This window comes from Ursus arctos, unplaced genomic scaffold, assembly GCF_023065955.2.
Source record: "Ursus arctos isolate Adak ecotype North America unplaced genomic scaffold, UrsArc2.0 scaffold_33, whole genome shotgun sequence".
NCBI classification, from domain to species: Eukaryota; Metazoa; Chordata; class Mammalia; order Carnivora; family Ursidae; genus Ursus; species Ursus arctos.
In genome coordinates this window covers 1511134-1526885 of record NW_026623019.1, presented here as the reverse complement: position 1 = coordinate 1526885, position 15752 = coordinate 1511134, and the positions used below count along the sequence as shown (strand labels likewise).

The following is a 15752-nucleotide window of genomic DNA, read 5'->3' as shown; positions in this document are numbered from 1 at the left end:
AAATAAGCCAGCCAGAAAAAGACATATACTGTATGACTTCACTTGTATGTGGAATTTAAGAAACAAAACAAACGAACAAAGGAAAAATGAGACCAAAAAGCAGACTCTTAACTATAGAGAACAAAGTGATGATTACCAGAGAAGAGGTGGGTGGGGAGATGGGTTTGAAATAGGGGAAGAGGATTAACAATACACTTATCCTGATGAGCACTGAGTGATGTATAGAATTGCTGAATCACTACATTTACACCTGAAACTAATGTTAACACTAATGTTAATTGTACTGGAATTTAAAAAAGAGAAAAGGCCTCAAAATGGATTAAACACCTAAATGTGAAACCTGAAACCATAAAATTCCTAAAAGAAAAGAGTCCGTAATTTCTTTGACATCAGCTGTCACAGCGTTTTCCTAAACGTGCTTCCTCAAGGAGGCCTGTTTGGCTCAGTTGGTTAAGCATATGCCTTTGGCTCAGGTCACGATCTCAGGGTCCTGGGATCAAGTTCTGCATTGGGCTCCTAGATCAGCAGTGAGCCTGCTTCTCCCTCTGCCTGCAGCTCCCCCTGCTTGAGCCCTCTCCCTCTCTTTCTCCGACAAATAAACAAACAAAATCTTAAAAAAAAAAAAATATATGCCTCCTCAGGCAGGAAAAACAAAAGCAATAATAAAATATTCGGACCACATCAAAATAAAAAGCTTCTGCGCAGTAAAGGAAACCATCAACAAAAGACCACCCCTGCTGAATGGGAGAAGATATTTGTAAAAGATACATCCAATAAGTGGTTAATATCCAAAATATTTAAGAACTTACACAACTCAACACCAAAAAAACATTTTTTTAGATTGGCAGGACCTGAATAGACACTTTTCCAAAGAAGACATACAGATGGCCAACAAACACATGAAAACATGCTCAATATCACTCATCAAGGAAATGCAAATTAAAACTACAATGAAATATCACTTCACACCACTCAGAATGGCTAGTATTAAAAAGACAAGAAATAACGAGTGTTGTCAAGGATATGATGAAAATAGAACCTTCACACACTGTTGGTGGGAATGTAAATTGATACACTGGTACAACCACTGTGTAAAACAGTATGGAGTTTCCTAGAACACTTAAAAATAGAACTACCACGTGATCCAGTAATTTCACTACTGGGTATTTACCCAAAGAAAATGAAAATGCTAATTCAAAAAGATACATTCATCCCTATGTTTACTACAGCATTATCTACAATAGCCATGAGATGGAGGCAACCTGAGTGTCCATCAATAGATGAATGGATGAAGAACAAAACACATGAACCAAAAAAAACCACTCAAACAGAAAATGGTGGTTGTCAGAAGGCAGGTGGTGGGGATGTGAGCAAAATAGAAAAAGGGGATTAAGAGGTACAAACTTCCAGTTATAAAATAAATAAGGCACAGAGATGAAAAGTACACCATAGGGAATAGTCAATAATATTGTAATAACACTGTATACTGAGAGATGGTGACTACACTTATCGTGGTAAGCACTAATATATAGAATTGTTGAGTCAATATACTGTACATAAACTAATGTAACATTGTATGTTAATTATACTTTAATAAAAATTTTTAATAAAAAAATTCCTTATTCATAAAAGATGCATACTGAAGTATTCACAGGTAAAATGATATCTGGGATTTGCTGCAAAATACTTCAGAAGAGAAAACCAAAAAGGAAGAGGAAGAGCAGAATGGTGACAACTGCTAAAGCCAAGTGAGGGGGACAGAGACGCTCTTTCAATATTCTTGCTACATGTGGCTGTATTTGTAAAATTTCCATAATAAATTGTAGATTTAATAACCCCATCTCCCACCACACCCCCAAAAATAAGGAAAGTAGAAGAAACTTGAAAGGGTGGGGATATGCGGACCGCAAACACTGGATGGTCTGATTCCTTAGGGGCTGAGACGAAGGATCAGGAGAAAATGAATGTTTTTTTAATCAGTGTTAGATGTATGAGACAATCTTTAAAAATAGAGCACCTCTTTTTAAATTTTCATTAACTTTGAAAGGGAAAGAAGAACAGCTAGCTCCAAGGTAAAAGTTACTTCACCCTCTACTGCACCATTTACGGTTCCACGAAATGAAAATTCTACCACCTAATGTGCAAGATGGCTGAGGAAATAAAAATATGGGCAGTACAAGACTACTGTTCTCAAGACAGCATTTCTCCCCATCTTTGTTTTGCCAGCACTGCCAAGGCCCTGAGAATACAGCGGAGTGAATGTATGGGGAGGTTGAAAGCTCCTGAATGAAGGCAGAGAAATGGGCCCCAGGAGGACACCTGTGCAGGAATGTGTCCTTTCAAGAACAGGCCAGGCTTCCTGGGAATCCACCTGCAGCTCTGAGCCCCACACGGAATATTACACACACAAAGCTGACACCATAAGAACACAAAGAAGTGGTGCCACCTGAGATGGGCTGCCAGGCCCTTAGGAGATCTCCCCTCCCTAACAAGCAGTTCCCCCTGGATGTAGTGGGGGAGGGCAGATTGCTCCAGGGCGCACCTGGGCATACCAGAAGCCGTTTCCACCTCAGGAGTCTCTCCCGGCCCCGAGAGCAGCCTGGAAACTTCCAAGGCTGCAGCTGGGTTCCACTTCACTAAAGCATCAGAACCAGGCAGGGAAGGGATGGACAGCCAGGAACACAGGCAGGGTGTGAGTTTTAGCGCACACCTGCTCTGAATTCAGGCTGACACCTGGTACATTAATCCTCTACATACCCACGGGGCTCAGAAAAAACACACATGAACGTTATTGATCACTTAGCATATGTCAGACATAAGTTTTAACTCTTTCCACACTCACACCAGCTCCAGCAGGCCTTGCTCAGGAAGAGCCAGTGAGAAAGGGGCAGACCTGGATTTGAACTCTCCCAACGGGACAGTTTGGGGGCGGGTTGTGGACAACTTGGGGAGGGGTCTCCCACCGCAAGCCTAGCACAGGCCCGCTGGACAAAGGCATTGCCCAAAGAGCTACACACTCTGGGGTGCAGACTGGGGGAGAAAGGATAGGGTTGATAACTGGTGAATCTGAGTGATAAACCCATGAACTTTACGACTACTTCTGGGTACGCTTGGGTTTCATTTTCATAAGGAAAGTTAAAAACAAGAACTTAAGTGCGGAGGTCTTACCCTCCATTGTCTCTCCCACCTCCAGTAATTCAGGGGGGCAGGGGGAAGTGCCCTGTCCGGTGGATTTCACTTCAGTTGCGCCGCCCCAAGCTCCCGGAAGGGCCCCCACGGCCGAGGAGGCAGACAACCGGGAAGCGCCGATGTGGACCCAAGGACGCCGCACGCAACCCGGGGATGTCTGACCCCGCCGGGCCCTTCCAGCGCCCTCAGGGGCCCGCGGGACCGAGGCCCCGACCCGAGTCTCTCGCCCCAGCCGCCCCCACCATCGAGGCAAAGCTGGGTGTTTGCCCCAGGCTGATCTTCCCCGCCAAGACCTGGGCGCATGGAGCCAAGCGGCGCCGGCATCACCGCGGTGGGCTCCAGCGACCCACGCGCCCGCGGCCCGCGTGCCCCAAGTCACCCAGGCCAACCCGGCCCCTCCGGCACAGGACGCTGGGACCCCAGCCCCGCCGGACAGCGCGCGCCCGACACTCCCGCCCACAGCCCTTCCCAGGTGGAACGCCCCGGCCCCGCCGGGAAAACCAAACCTCCAGCAACCCGCGGCCACAGCGAACCAACCCTGCTCGCCCTCGCCCGGCGTTCCCCACCCTGCCTCCCCGGGACCGCGGCCGCAGCGGACTCGCTTACCGCAAGCGTGCAAGGACGGTCAGCAGTGACAAGAGACGCCGGCGGCCACGGGGCTACGTACCCACAGTGCCCTGGGCGAGGGTCTTCAATACCCACAATGCCTCAGAGCACAGCGCGCCTGCGCTGACACCGCCCGACTGGAGTGGGCCTCGGGCGACCCCACGTGGTAGTTGCCTGCTGCACTCCATTGGACCCCTGAACTCAAGTGACTGATTTACAGTCCCTTAGGCTTTTGCAGAAATTGTGAAAAACCAGGCAAGTAAAATCAAACTGACTTTCCCGTACAAGAGAAGGGTGGCTTAGGTGAGAAAATACTTTTAATTTATAGGGCCCTTGTATTTTTTAATAATTTAAAAAATGGTTACCTGGATGTGTTCTTGTCCTCCATCCTGCAGATTCACCCCTAGGTTTACATTTAAATAACAATGCAAAAAGAACGAACTTCTAAAAAATGCCAAAGATAGTGGCATTGTTCTTTTCTAAGGAAGATACTGAAGTTCATAAAAAAGAGGAAAAATGAGAGAAAACTTGTTAACCTTAAAAATAAAACTGCCAGGGGCGCCTCGGTGGCTCAGTTAAGCGTCCGACTCCATCTCAGCTCAAGTCTTGATCCCAGCCTATGAGTTAAAGCCCAGCGCTGGGCTCCATGCTGTGGGCGGAGCCTACCAATAAATAACATCATAATATAACATAATATAGCACTGCCAGCTATTTTACCCGCAAAAATGGGTTCATTAAGAAATAGGGAATTGCAATCCCAGACACGTAAGTTTTGGCAAAACCATCAACAAGGTCAGGAGCAAAGGAGAGTAAGCTCTTTAAATGAATAAAGGAGGCCTTGGGAGGGACTGTTCTAAACTAAAAGTCTATTGGAGAGAACCGGAGCTCGAAGTGTAGTGGCTTCTCATTGGCTGCGCTGCTGCAGGGGAGTGGGGAGGAGGAGGAAAACTACCTAACTCCTCCTGGGGTAGTAAAGTAGTATCCCAAGGTCTATCTTTTCCTATTGGGTCTGCAATTGTCCGTGAGTGATAGGACTTCAAAGTTCCGCATGCCGGCCTCTCGGCTCCATTCTTTTTTTTTTTTTTTTTTTTGCTCCATTCTAAATGAGGTTTCCTTTTATTTTCACATTTCCCCGTTTCAATCAAGATCTTTCTTCAAAAGCACTGCTGATCAAGAGTCAGGTTTTTTATGTTTAGTGGTTTTGTCCCTCAGTGCCAGGAAAAATGTTTCCTGGTTGTCATGGCCTATGTCAGAGGGAAAATGCAAAGCAGTTGGAAACCACTTAAGGCCACATTTGAGTAACAAGGAAGGTTAGGAGGGTACATGAAGGGTTTTGTTTTTTTTTAAGTTTGATCAGGCAACAAAATATGAAACTTAATTATACACAACAGAACTGTGGGACCAAATCTGCTATTGATAATACAGCTTATAAGCCTGCAAATTCAGAAATCATGAATTTGAATAAGAATCCAAAGTCAGTTAATAGTTCAGAAGAAAGAAGACTTTTGTGAATTCTGAACCTTCTAACCCTTTGAAGAACACAAGTGAAAATTTACTTGTCCTGGGATCATAATAAGGTTGTTTCTAAAAAAAAAACAAAACAAACCACACAATAAGAAGAAGAAATTTCACAAGGACTTGGATAAAGCAGAAAGGGGCATTGTCTTCCTACAAAAGAGAGAAGAAACAACAGTGAGAAGAAGGTATACTGGCCTGGTCCAGACATCATGGAAAAGCAGTCTGGTCAGATGTCTGCTTTAATTCTGGGAAATCTGTACTTTCTAGACATGTCTCCCAAGGCAAGGAAAACAAAAGCCAAAATAAACTATTGGAATACATCAAGATAAAAAGAACTCATAGCAAAGGAAACCACCAACAAAACAAAATCTTGAAAGTCACTTTCATTTTTGCATGAATGGGAGAAGATATTTGTAAATGATATATCTGATAATGGGTTAATATCCAAAATATATAAAGAACTTACATAACTCAACACCAAAAAAACCCAATCCAATTTAATAAATATTAATAAATAAAAAAAGTCTTGAATAGACATTTTTCCAAAGAAGACATATATATGGCCAACAGGCACACAAAAAGATGTTCAACATCGCTAATCATCAGGGAAATGTCAATCAACACTATACTGACATATCACCTCACATCTTTCAGAATGGCTAAAATAAAAAAGACATAAATAACGAGTATTGGCAAGGATGTGGAGAAAAAGGAACGCTCATACACTGTTGGTGGGAATATAAACTGATACAGCCACTGTGGAAAACAGTATAGAGGCTCCACAAAAAATAAAAAATAGAAATACTGTATGATCCAATAATTCCAATACTGGGCATTCACCCAACAAAAATTAAAACACTAACTTGAAAGATACATTCATCTCTATGTTTCTTGCAGCATTATCAACAATAGCCAAGTTACGGAAGCAACCTAAGAGTTCACTGATAGACAAATGGATGAGGAAGATGTGGCACGTACATATACATACATACATACATACATACATACATACATACAATGGAATATTACACAGCCATAAAAAGATGAGATCGTGCCATTCATGACAACACAGATGGATCTAAAGAGTATTATGCTAAATGAAGTAAGTCAGATTGAGAAAGACAAATATCGTATGATTTCATTCATGTAGAATATTTTTAAAAAAATGAATACACAAAAAACAAAAGCAGAACTATAAATACAGAGAAGAAATTGTCAGTTGCCAGAGAGAAGGAGGGTGAGGTGAATGTCAAAATGGTTGAAAGGGAGTTGGATATACAGGGTTCCAGTTACGGAATGAATAAATCATGGTAATAAAAGACACAGCATAAGGAATATAGTCAATAATATTGTGATAGTGATGTATGGTGGCATATGGTAGCTACATTTGTGGTGAATATAGCATAATGTATAAACTTTTTAAATCACTGTGCTGTGCACCTGAAACTAATACAACAGAGTGTGTCAGCTATGCTCAAATAAAAAAAAATTACTTTTGGTTAAGTCAGTGCACATGAGGAAGGACCATAGTCTTTTGTAAACATAAAACCAGCTGGAGTCCCAATGTGTATGTGGGGGGGGGGCGCTCAAAGTATTTTGATGACTGAGATCCTATTTCTTAGAGGTTTTTCTCTAGAACATAAAGAAAAATATCAAAACAACACAGTTTCATCAGGAACAGTTTGGCTCCAGAAGGAATCAGACCAAAGGCCAGCATGGTTCCAGTAAGAACAGTCCAATTTCAAAAAGGAGTCAGACTGAAGGCTAAATGGGTACTCTTGGAAAAAAACAAAGCCTTAAAACAGATCCCGAGTAAAGCCTGGAGAGCTGGAACACATCGAGAGCAGAGCTCAAAACCCAGAAGAAAATTTACCCTCAAACTAAAGGGTCATCAGGACCCAATGAGCCCGACTGGCTCTGTGGGCACCAGCACCTGTTTGCTCATTAGCCTTGGAGTGGTTGAGGGTCTTTGCTGGATCTCACTTCTGATCACAAGTAATGTTAACCTTAGAAATAAAACTACCAGTTATTTTACCATTAAAAGATAGGTTTACTTGGGAATAGCAGAGAATTGCAACCCAGGACAAAAAAGCTGTGGCAAACCATGGGCGAATCCAGAAATCAAAGAACAGAAGGGTTCTTTTATAGAGGAAAGGGGAATTTGGGAGGGGCTGTTGTAAACTAAAAGTCCATTGGAGCAAATGGGGAGCTGGAAGTGTAGTGGCGTCTCATTGGCTGAGATGTGAAAGTTTCTCATTGGCTGAGCTGTTGCCAGGGCGGAAAAAAATCTTCCTCCCTCCTGCGGGGTTAGTAAAATAGTTGCTAAAGTAGTGTTCATTTGCAAGCCACATGTTTTCCTGTGGGGTCTGCAATTGATCGTGAGTGGTAATGTGGGAGGGTGTGAAACTGCTCCCTGCTGTCCTCCTGACTCCATGTTAAACCAGGTTTCCTTTTATTAATTTTTACAAAGTAAATGTGAAAACACTTAGAGCTATAATAATTAAAACTAAAATTATTTTAAAACAAAAATCATTGATTAGATGTAACAAAATGGAGAGCTCTGAAACAAGGCCTTTATAGAGACACACTCTTTTTCTAGAAATTTGACAAGTGTTTTCAAATTACTTCCTATTAACTTTGGCTCAAAATGAAGTAACAGGAACCATATTTAGCCTCCTCCCTATAATAAATGTTAAATGAAGAAAATATATGAGGAGATAGGTTTGAAGACATTGGATATAAGACAATGAAGAGCAGTGAACCTTGAGAGATGAGTAATAAAACAGGTAAGCCCTTGAACTTCCCTGGATGGAGAGAAACTTCACGTCATAAGCCAGAGAAGGGAAACCCAAGGGGAGGATGGTCCCGCTCGAGTATCAGCTGAGTGCTGAGCAACACATGCCTGTTCAACCCAGAGGAAAGAACCACTGGACGGACTAGAAGGAAATACTGTGAACTCACATAAGCCAGGAATAGAGCCTGTCCCACCAGACAGACTGAAAATCTTCATAAATCACATGGCATGGAGGAAAGTACTCAAAAGGGTTTTGCCTCAATAGTGGGGCAAAATTAGGCCTGAATGCTTGATAGAGATAATTCTTATATTAAATTTGGGAGAGAAAACATACATCTCAGAAATCTTAAAATTCACTTTCATTTTTGCATGAATTATGTACGCAGAATTACACATATTCTTATATAAAGAAAATTTTAAAGAAGCCTAAATTCATGGTCTCCATAAAGTGAGTTGTACACTTAATATGATCCAATTAAAATAGCATTTGCATACTTTTTAACACCACAAAGTAATTCTAATATTTCTCTGGGTGACTATATTCATTAATACAATGGTGATGATAAAGCTTAATTTCCTGTATTATGAGCATTTTAATTTAAAACTATAATAATCAGTGTGATGATGGTGCAAGTTAGCTGAACAGAACTAAAGGGAAAGTCGGTAAAGCAACCAGGAAGGAAGAAGTAGAAAGAGGAAAAGTGAGAGAGAACAGTTTCAAATCAGTTTGAAATGCTTGAGAAAATACTTATTTGTGGGAAGTTAAGCTAGCTCATAAAACAAATGTAAAAAGAAATCAAAGACATAACATGAAGTATTAATGGTTTTGAAAACTATCTTGTGATATGGAAGGCTTTTGTATGAATTACACCAAAGCAGAGACAAGAAAAGAAGGCTTCAAGACAGCAGCACCAGGACAAGCGTTCTCAGGCTCTTAGGCAGAGGTCTCTCTCATCTCTCTGGCTGAAGTCCAACTGAAGTGACTGAGTCTGCTATGGAGAAACAGCAGGGACATTTCTGGAACTTCTTTAGTGGTGGCTTAAGTTTTGAAACCACAGAAGAAAGTTCGAGGAACTACTGCAAGCCATGGGAAAAATTTATAAACTGTGTGGTAATAAGGAATCCTTCGAGCAAGAGCTCAAGAATATTGGGTTTTGTAACTTTTTTCATACATGGCAGAGGTTGGTGCTGTCATGGCTGCAAGATCTCATTCAATTGATGGGAGAGTGCTTGAGCCAAAGGTACTGTAGCAAGAGAAATCTGGAAGACCTGGTGCTCACGTAACTCTGAAGAAGCTACTTGTCGTGGAATTAAAGAAGGTACTAAGGAACATCACCTTATAAACTATGCAAGGAATATGGAAAACTTGATACCATTTGAGATCATTACTGATAGGCAGTCTGGAAAGAAGAGAGGCTTTGGTTTTATTACTTTTGATGATCACGATGCTGTGGTAAAATTGTACTGTGGAAATACCATACCATCTGTGCTCAGAAGTAAGAAAGTCTTTGTGCAGACAAGAAATGCAGGGAATCAAAAGTTCTAGGACTGGCAGAGGAAGGTATTTTGCCGTGAAGGATGGCAATGCAGAGGCAGTGGATCAGGAGTCAAGATTGGAGGAGATTCTGATGGGTATGGAGGAAGACGTGGATTTGGGGATGGCTATAATGGGTATGGAAGAGGACTTGGAGATGGCATTTTTGGAGGTAGCATGGTGATGGAGGAGAAAAATGATGATATGGTGGCGGAGATATAGGCTGTGGAAACCAGGCTGGGGGATACAGAGGTGGTTTTGACAACAATGTAGGAAGAAATTATGCAAGTGGAAATTACAATAATTTTGAATATAACTATCAATCTTAATACTATGGTCCAAGGAAGAGTGGACATTTTGGTGGCAGCAGGAACATAGAGAGACCATGTGGTAAAGGAAACTATAGTTCAGGAAGGGGTGGAGAAAGTAAGGATTGTGACCGAGGAACCAATACTGAGTTTCTTCCTATGTTCCATCGGCTTCACAGTATAACTTGGAGAGGACAAGAGCCCAGAAGTACCAAAACAGCTTTGGATTATCAAAATAACAATATTTAGAAAACTTATATCTCATACATGCATAAATATGGAATGATATGCTCATACTTCCCCCAACATACAGTTATCCTGCATACAAATGAAGACACTCCAGGAGGTGTGTCCAGGAGGTGATGCAGAGGCCTTATAATGTTCACTCTTATCCTTGTTATCCTATAACTTAAATACCATAATGTAAAATTCACAGTATTTAAATGCTATCATGTAAAGTCAACGCATCTTACATTATATGATAAGGGGATAACAGTGACAAAAACACAGTATCCCGTATTATGTGTACACGCACGCAGCACACACAGCACACAAACATGTTCATAACGAAATCAGGAAGAAACATTCATGGCAATTACAGTCCTCATTTCTGTAACTGCTCACATGGTTGTAGCTGGTATTGATAACTACCTTTGCCCACTACCTATTCCCTAGTCCCTTTCCCCTCAGCAAACATCTCAGCTGGTCATGGTTCTTTCCCTGGTGGGGTGACCCAAACCTCCATTCCTGAAGGGCTTGAGCCAGTAGCAGTCTTGCCTACATTACATTGTTGTACTTTTCCATTGACTTTAATCACAGGGCACGGCAACACTAAGCCACCCTAAGGAATCTCCTCTGTTCCAGACATACTCTTTCTTACCTCCATTGTGGAGTAGTGGTTCAGCTTCTCTAGGTAGTCAAAATCAATCAGCCCAGCCAGCATAGCAACTCCTTTCTATGCCTGTTGATTCAGAGGCGTGAGGAGTCCAAAATGGCCAGATGACAATCTTAACTCCCAGTTCGATAAAATCATTATTGTGTCTCCTAGTGGAAACATTCCTGCCTTTGGAACTAAGACTTCTAGGCCCGCAGAGTATAAGACTGTGGGTATAGGAAACAAAAATATTGTTAGCATGTTACTAGGGGTAGTTATGAGTGATGCCACTCCCAATACTACCCCTTGATTCCCAGACCTGTGAATCCTGGCTATGGGATAAAAGCACCATATATTGAATGCCGAATCAGGGTATATTCAGCCTTCTGAAGAATCTTGTCTCATTCCTGCAAGGTATTGCCATCTGAGTGGAAATGTGGTGTGAGTCACTACCCCTGCATCTTCCCAGTCCTTGATGGTAGCACTAATCTCTGCAGTCCCTCCAGGAACCCAGTGCTACTTTTACTTTGCTATCTTTCTAAGTAGAGGCAGTTCTAATGGCTTCCACTTGGCCTTTCCCACATGGTAGCCCTTACTCTACAGGTCAGAGAATCAATGTGAGAAATCCTCAGTTACTGAGTCTATTTATTCCATTTATGCATTCTGGAACTGGGGAAATAACCACAGGATGGGTTTGGGGACCCACTAGGCCCACTGTGAGAGGGATGTGAACTAAAACCCCATCTATCATATAACCTCCATAAGCCCCTATTTTGACTGGTGGACACCAGTGACATTGAGTCTCCTGGAATTGGTGTCAGTTCAGAGCCAGTGCCCAGCAGTCCCCAAACGGTCTATTATTATTATCCCCTTTTCCTCAGTGCACAGTCACGCTGGTAAAGGCTATAGGTTCCTTTGGGAAAGGCTGGGAGAAAAACTAACATAAATTTTGGCAGTATACCAGTGTCCTTCCTCACCCATCCACCCCTTCATTCAAGTTCTGGATCTGGTTCAAGTCTAGGAATCCCTGTTTTTATGATTCAGTTTCAACTTCTGTTCACTTGACCTAGAACTTTCTTCACTTATACAGACCAAGTAGGAATGTAGCAGGCTTCCAATCTACTTCACTTCTAAGGACACCACAATCAAGTAGCCAAAGCCATGGATCTGGAAGCAGAGAAGGGTGGTGGGGGTGGATTCTGAAGAGAATCAGCATTGTCTTCCAAGGCAACTGCCTCAAAGAGAGGCCATTACAGTTTCCACGGATAATGCGGAGTTGGATTCCTCAGACTGGGTGGAGAGGCTACTTCTACTGGCAAACAAGACTCATCAGAATTTAGGGGCTCAATGTCCCCAGCTTCATCCATGTCTTCCCATACATCCCCATGCCAACTTTCAGGATTGCATTTCTTCCTAATCAATGCCCTCACTTCAGCAATAGACATCCTACAAAGCTGGGAGTTCGGTGTGCAATGTGCACTGTAAGTCAGCCACTTGTAAAATGCAATTCTGGGCTTGATTTTCAGCAGTCTTCACCCTTGGCTACAGGAGATAAGAGCCCCTCTTTCAGGGAAGACACAGATGCTTTCTAGTCACTCATGTGGCACTTGAGCTAGAAGTTTAAACCCCTGACCTCATCCTTTGTTTTTTTCCTCCACTTTGTTCAGTGACATTAGGAGCAAGCCAAAAATTCATTATACTCATTAGTTTGACAAAAATGTTTGAAAATACATACATTGCCGCTTAGATTCTTAGTTCTAATAAGTGTTTGATTAGAAGTATCCAATGATGTGACTTCATTCATAGGTGGAATTTAAGAAAAAAAACAAACAGAGAAAAAAGAGACAAACCCAAAAACAGACTCTTGATATAGAGAACAAACCAATGGTTATGAGAGGGTAGGTGTGTGGGGAAGGCTGAGGGGACTAAGAGAACTAGGTGAAGGGAATTAAGAGTACATGTATCATGATGAGGACTGAGTAATGTACAGAATTACTGAATCACTATATTGTATACCTGAAATTAATAAACACTGTATGTTAACTCTGCTGGAATTTTAAAAAATAAGAAGTATCCAATGATAATATTTCATGTATCTCTGTTGCCAAATCATATAATGGACTATCAGTGCTCTCTTTATCTCATCATCACTCTCATCATCAGGGAAATACAAATCAAAACCACAGTGACATATCACCTCACGCCAGCTCAAAACCACAACCCTGAGATCATGACCTGAGCTGAAACCAAGAGTCAGACGCTTAACTGACTGCGTCATCCAGGCGCCCCAAAGACAAAGAATGAATCTTGAAAACACCAAAAGGAAAGTGAATCATTACATACAAGGGATACTCAATAAGAACATATCCAGATTTCTCATCAGAAGTCTTACAGGCCAGAAGATAGTGGGTCAATACATTTGAAGTGCTAAAAGAAAAAAAAAACTGTTAACCAAGAATCCTGTATCCACCAAAACTGAGGGAGAAACCAAGACATTCCCAGATAAACAAAAAATTGAGGGAGCTTATGACATTAGACCTGCCCTACAAGAAATACTCAAGGGAGTCCTAAAAGGTGAACAAAATGATACTAGACTCACTTAAAGACATATGGAGCAATAAAGATCGCCATAAAGGTAAATACGTGCACAATTATATAAGCTAATGTTATCGTAACAATAATTTGTAACTATCCATTTTGTTTTCTTCATGATTTGAGATTAACACATTTAAAGGAAAACAATTACTAATGTAGAGCGGTTTTACTATAACTTTGGTTTGTAACTCTAAATCTTGTTTTTTACATAAATTAGGAGACTAATACACTTAAGGGAATTATTAGTTTAGGTTTTCAGACACACAGTGTATGGGGCACCTGGGTGGCTCAGTCGGTTAAGCACCTGCCTTCGGCTCAGGTCATGATCCCAGGATCCTGGGATCGAGCCCCGCATTGGGCTCCCTGCTTAAGCGGGGAGCCTGCTTCTCCCTCTTCCACTCCCCCTGCTTGTGCGCTCTCTCTCTTTCTCTAATAAATAATAAAATCTTTAAAAAGGGGGGGATACATGCACTATGTTTATAGCAGCATTATTTACAATAGTCAAATTATGGAAGCAGCCCAAGTGCCCATGAATAGATGAACGAATAAAGAATATAATGGAATATTACTCGTCCATAAAAAGAATGAAATCTTGCCATTTGCAATGTCCTGGATTCAGCTAGAGAGTATAATGCTAAGTGAAATAAGTCAGAGAAAGACAAACACCATATGATTTCACTCATGTGGAATTTAATAAACAAAACAAGCAAGGAACAGACTCTTAACTGTAGAGAACACCCTGAGGGTGAGGAGAGGGGAGGTGGGCAGGGGGATGGGGGAAAGAGGGGATGGAGATTAAGGAATGTATTTTCTGTGATAGGCACTGAGTATTGTATGGAGGTGTTGAATCACTATATTGTACACCTGAAACTAATATAACACTGTATGTTAACTATACGGGAATAAAATAATAAAGGAAAATGAAATAAAAGCCTGAAATAAACTCTTACATATATTATCCAATGATTTTTTTTTTTAAAGATTTTATTTATTTATTTGACAGAGAGAGACAGCCAGCGAGAGAGAAGGAACACAAGCAGGGGGAGTGGGAGAGGAAGACGCAGGCTCTTAGTGGAGGAGCCTGATGTGGGGCTCGATCCCAGAACGCTGGGATCACGCCCTGAGCTGAAGGCAGACGCTTAACCGCTGCGCTACCCAGGCAGCCCCTATCCAGTGATTTTTGACATGGGTGCCAAGACCAGGGAATGGGGAAAGGACAGTCTTTTCAACAGATGGTGCTGGGAAAACTGGATATCCATATGCAAAAGTACGAATCCTTACCTACCACGATATACAAGAGGAAATCAAAACAGATCAACGAAATAACTCAACAAGGACCTAAGAATCTAAACAATAAAACTCTTGGAAGAAAACATAGGACAAAAACATCATGTTTAGCAATGATTTCTTGGCATAGGCAACAAAAGAGAAAGTAGGCAAACGGGGCTTCATGAAAATTTTACAATCGTGTGCTTCAAGAAACACTATCTACACAGTAAAAATGCTACCCATGGAATGGGAGGAAATATTTGCAAGTCATATATCCGATTGGAGATTAATATTCACAACATATACCCCTAAAACTCAGAAACAACAACAAATCTCAACTCAAAACTGGGGGAAGGACTTGAATAGACTCTTCTCAAAGAAAGCATACAAATGGCCAACAAGCACATGAAAAGATGCTCAAAATCACTAATCATTAGGGAAAAGTTAATCAAAACGACAATGAAATACCACCTTGCATCTATTAGGATGCCTACTGTTTATTTATTTTATATGATAATATTTTTTATTATATTATGTTAGTCATCATACAGTACATCCCTGGTTTCTGATGTAAAGTTCGATGATTCATTAGTTGCGTGTAACACCCAGTGCACCATACAATATGTGCCCTCCTTAATACCCACCACCAGCTTATCCCATTCCCCCACCCTGCTCCCCTCTGAAGCCCTCAGTTTGTTTCTCAGAGTCCATAGTCTCTCATGTTTCATTCCCCCTTCTGATTACCCCCCTTTCTTTATCCCTTTCTTCCCCTACCGATCTTCCTAGTTCTTATGTTCCATAGATGAGAGAAACCATATGATAATTGTCTTTCTCTGCTTATTTCACTTAGCATTATCTCCTCCAGTGCTGTCCATGTTGCAGCAACTGTTGAGAAATCATTCTTTTTGATAGCTGAGTAATATTCCATTGTATATATGGACCACAGCTTCTTAATCCAGTCATCTGTTGAAGGGCATCTCAGCTCCTTCCACGATTTAGCTATTGTGGACAATGCTGCTATGAACATTGGGGTGCATATGGCCCTTCTCTTCACTACGTCTGTAT

The 15752-nt window shown here is 41.6% G+C and overlaps 1 protein-coding gene across 3 annotated transcripts in view; it reads right to left on the bottom strand.

The window, feature by feature from the left end:
* The window catches only part of ZNF169 (zinc finger protein 169), a 64884-nt gene that overhangs the window by 36824 nt on the left and 12308 nt on the right, over positions 1-15752 (bottom strand). For 2 of the 3 annotated variants that reach the window (XM_026519161.4, XM_048218308.2), the window contains exon 2: positions 3796-11050. Coding sequence is in view for 1 of the 3 variants with exons in the window: in XM_026519160.4 (XP_026374945.2) it covers positions 10830-10892 (63 nt within the window). In the remaining 2 variants the exon portion in view is untranslated. The remainder of the gene's footprint in view (positions 1-3795; positions 11051-15752) is intronic. The other variant, XM_026519160.4, reaches the window with a different exon arrangement.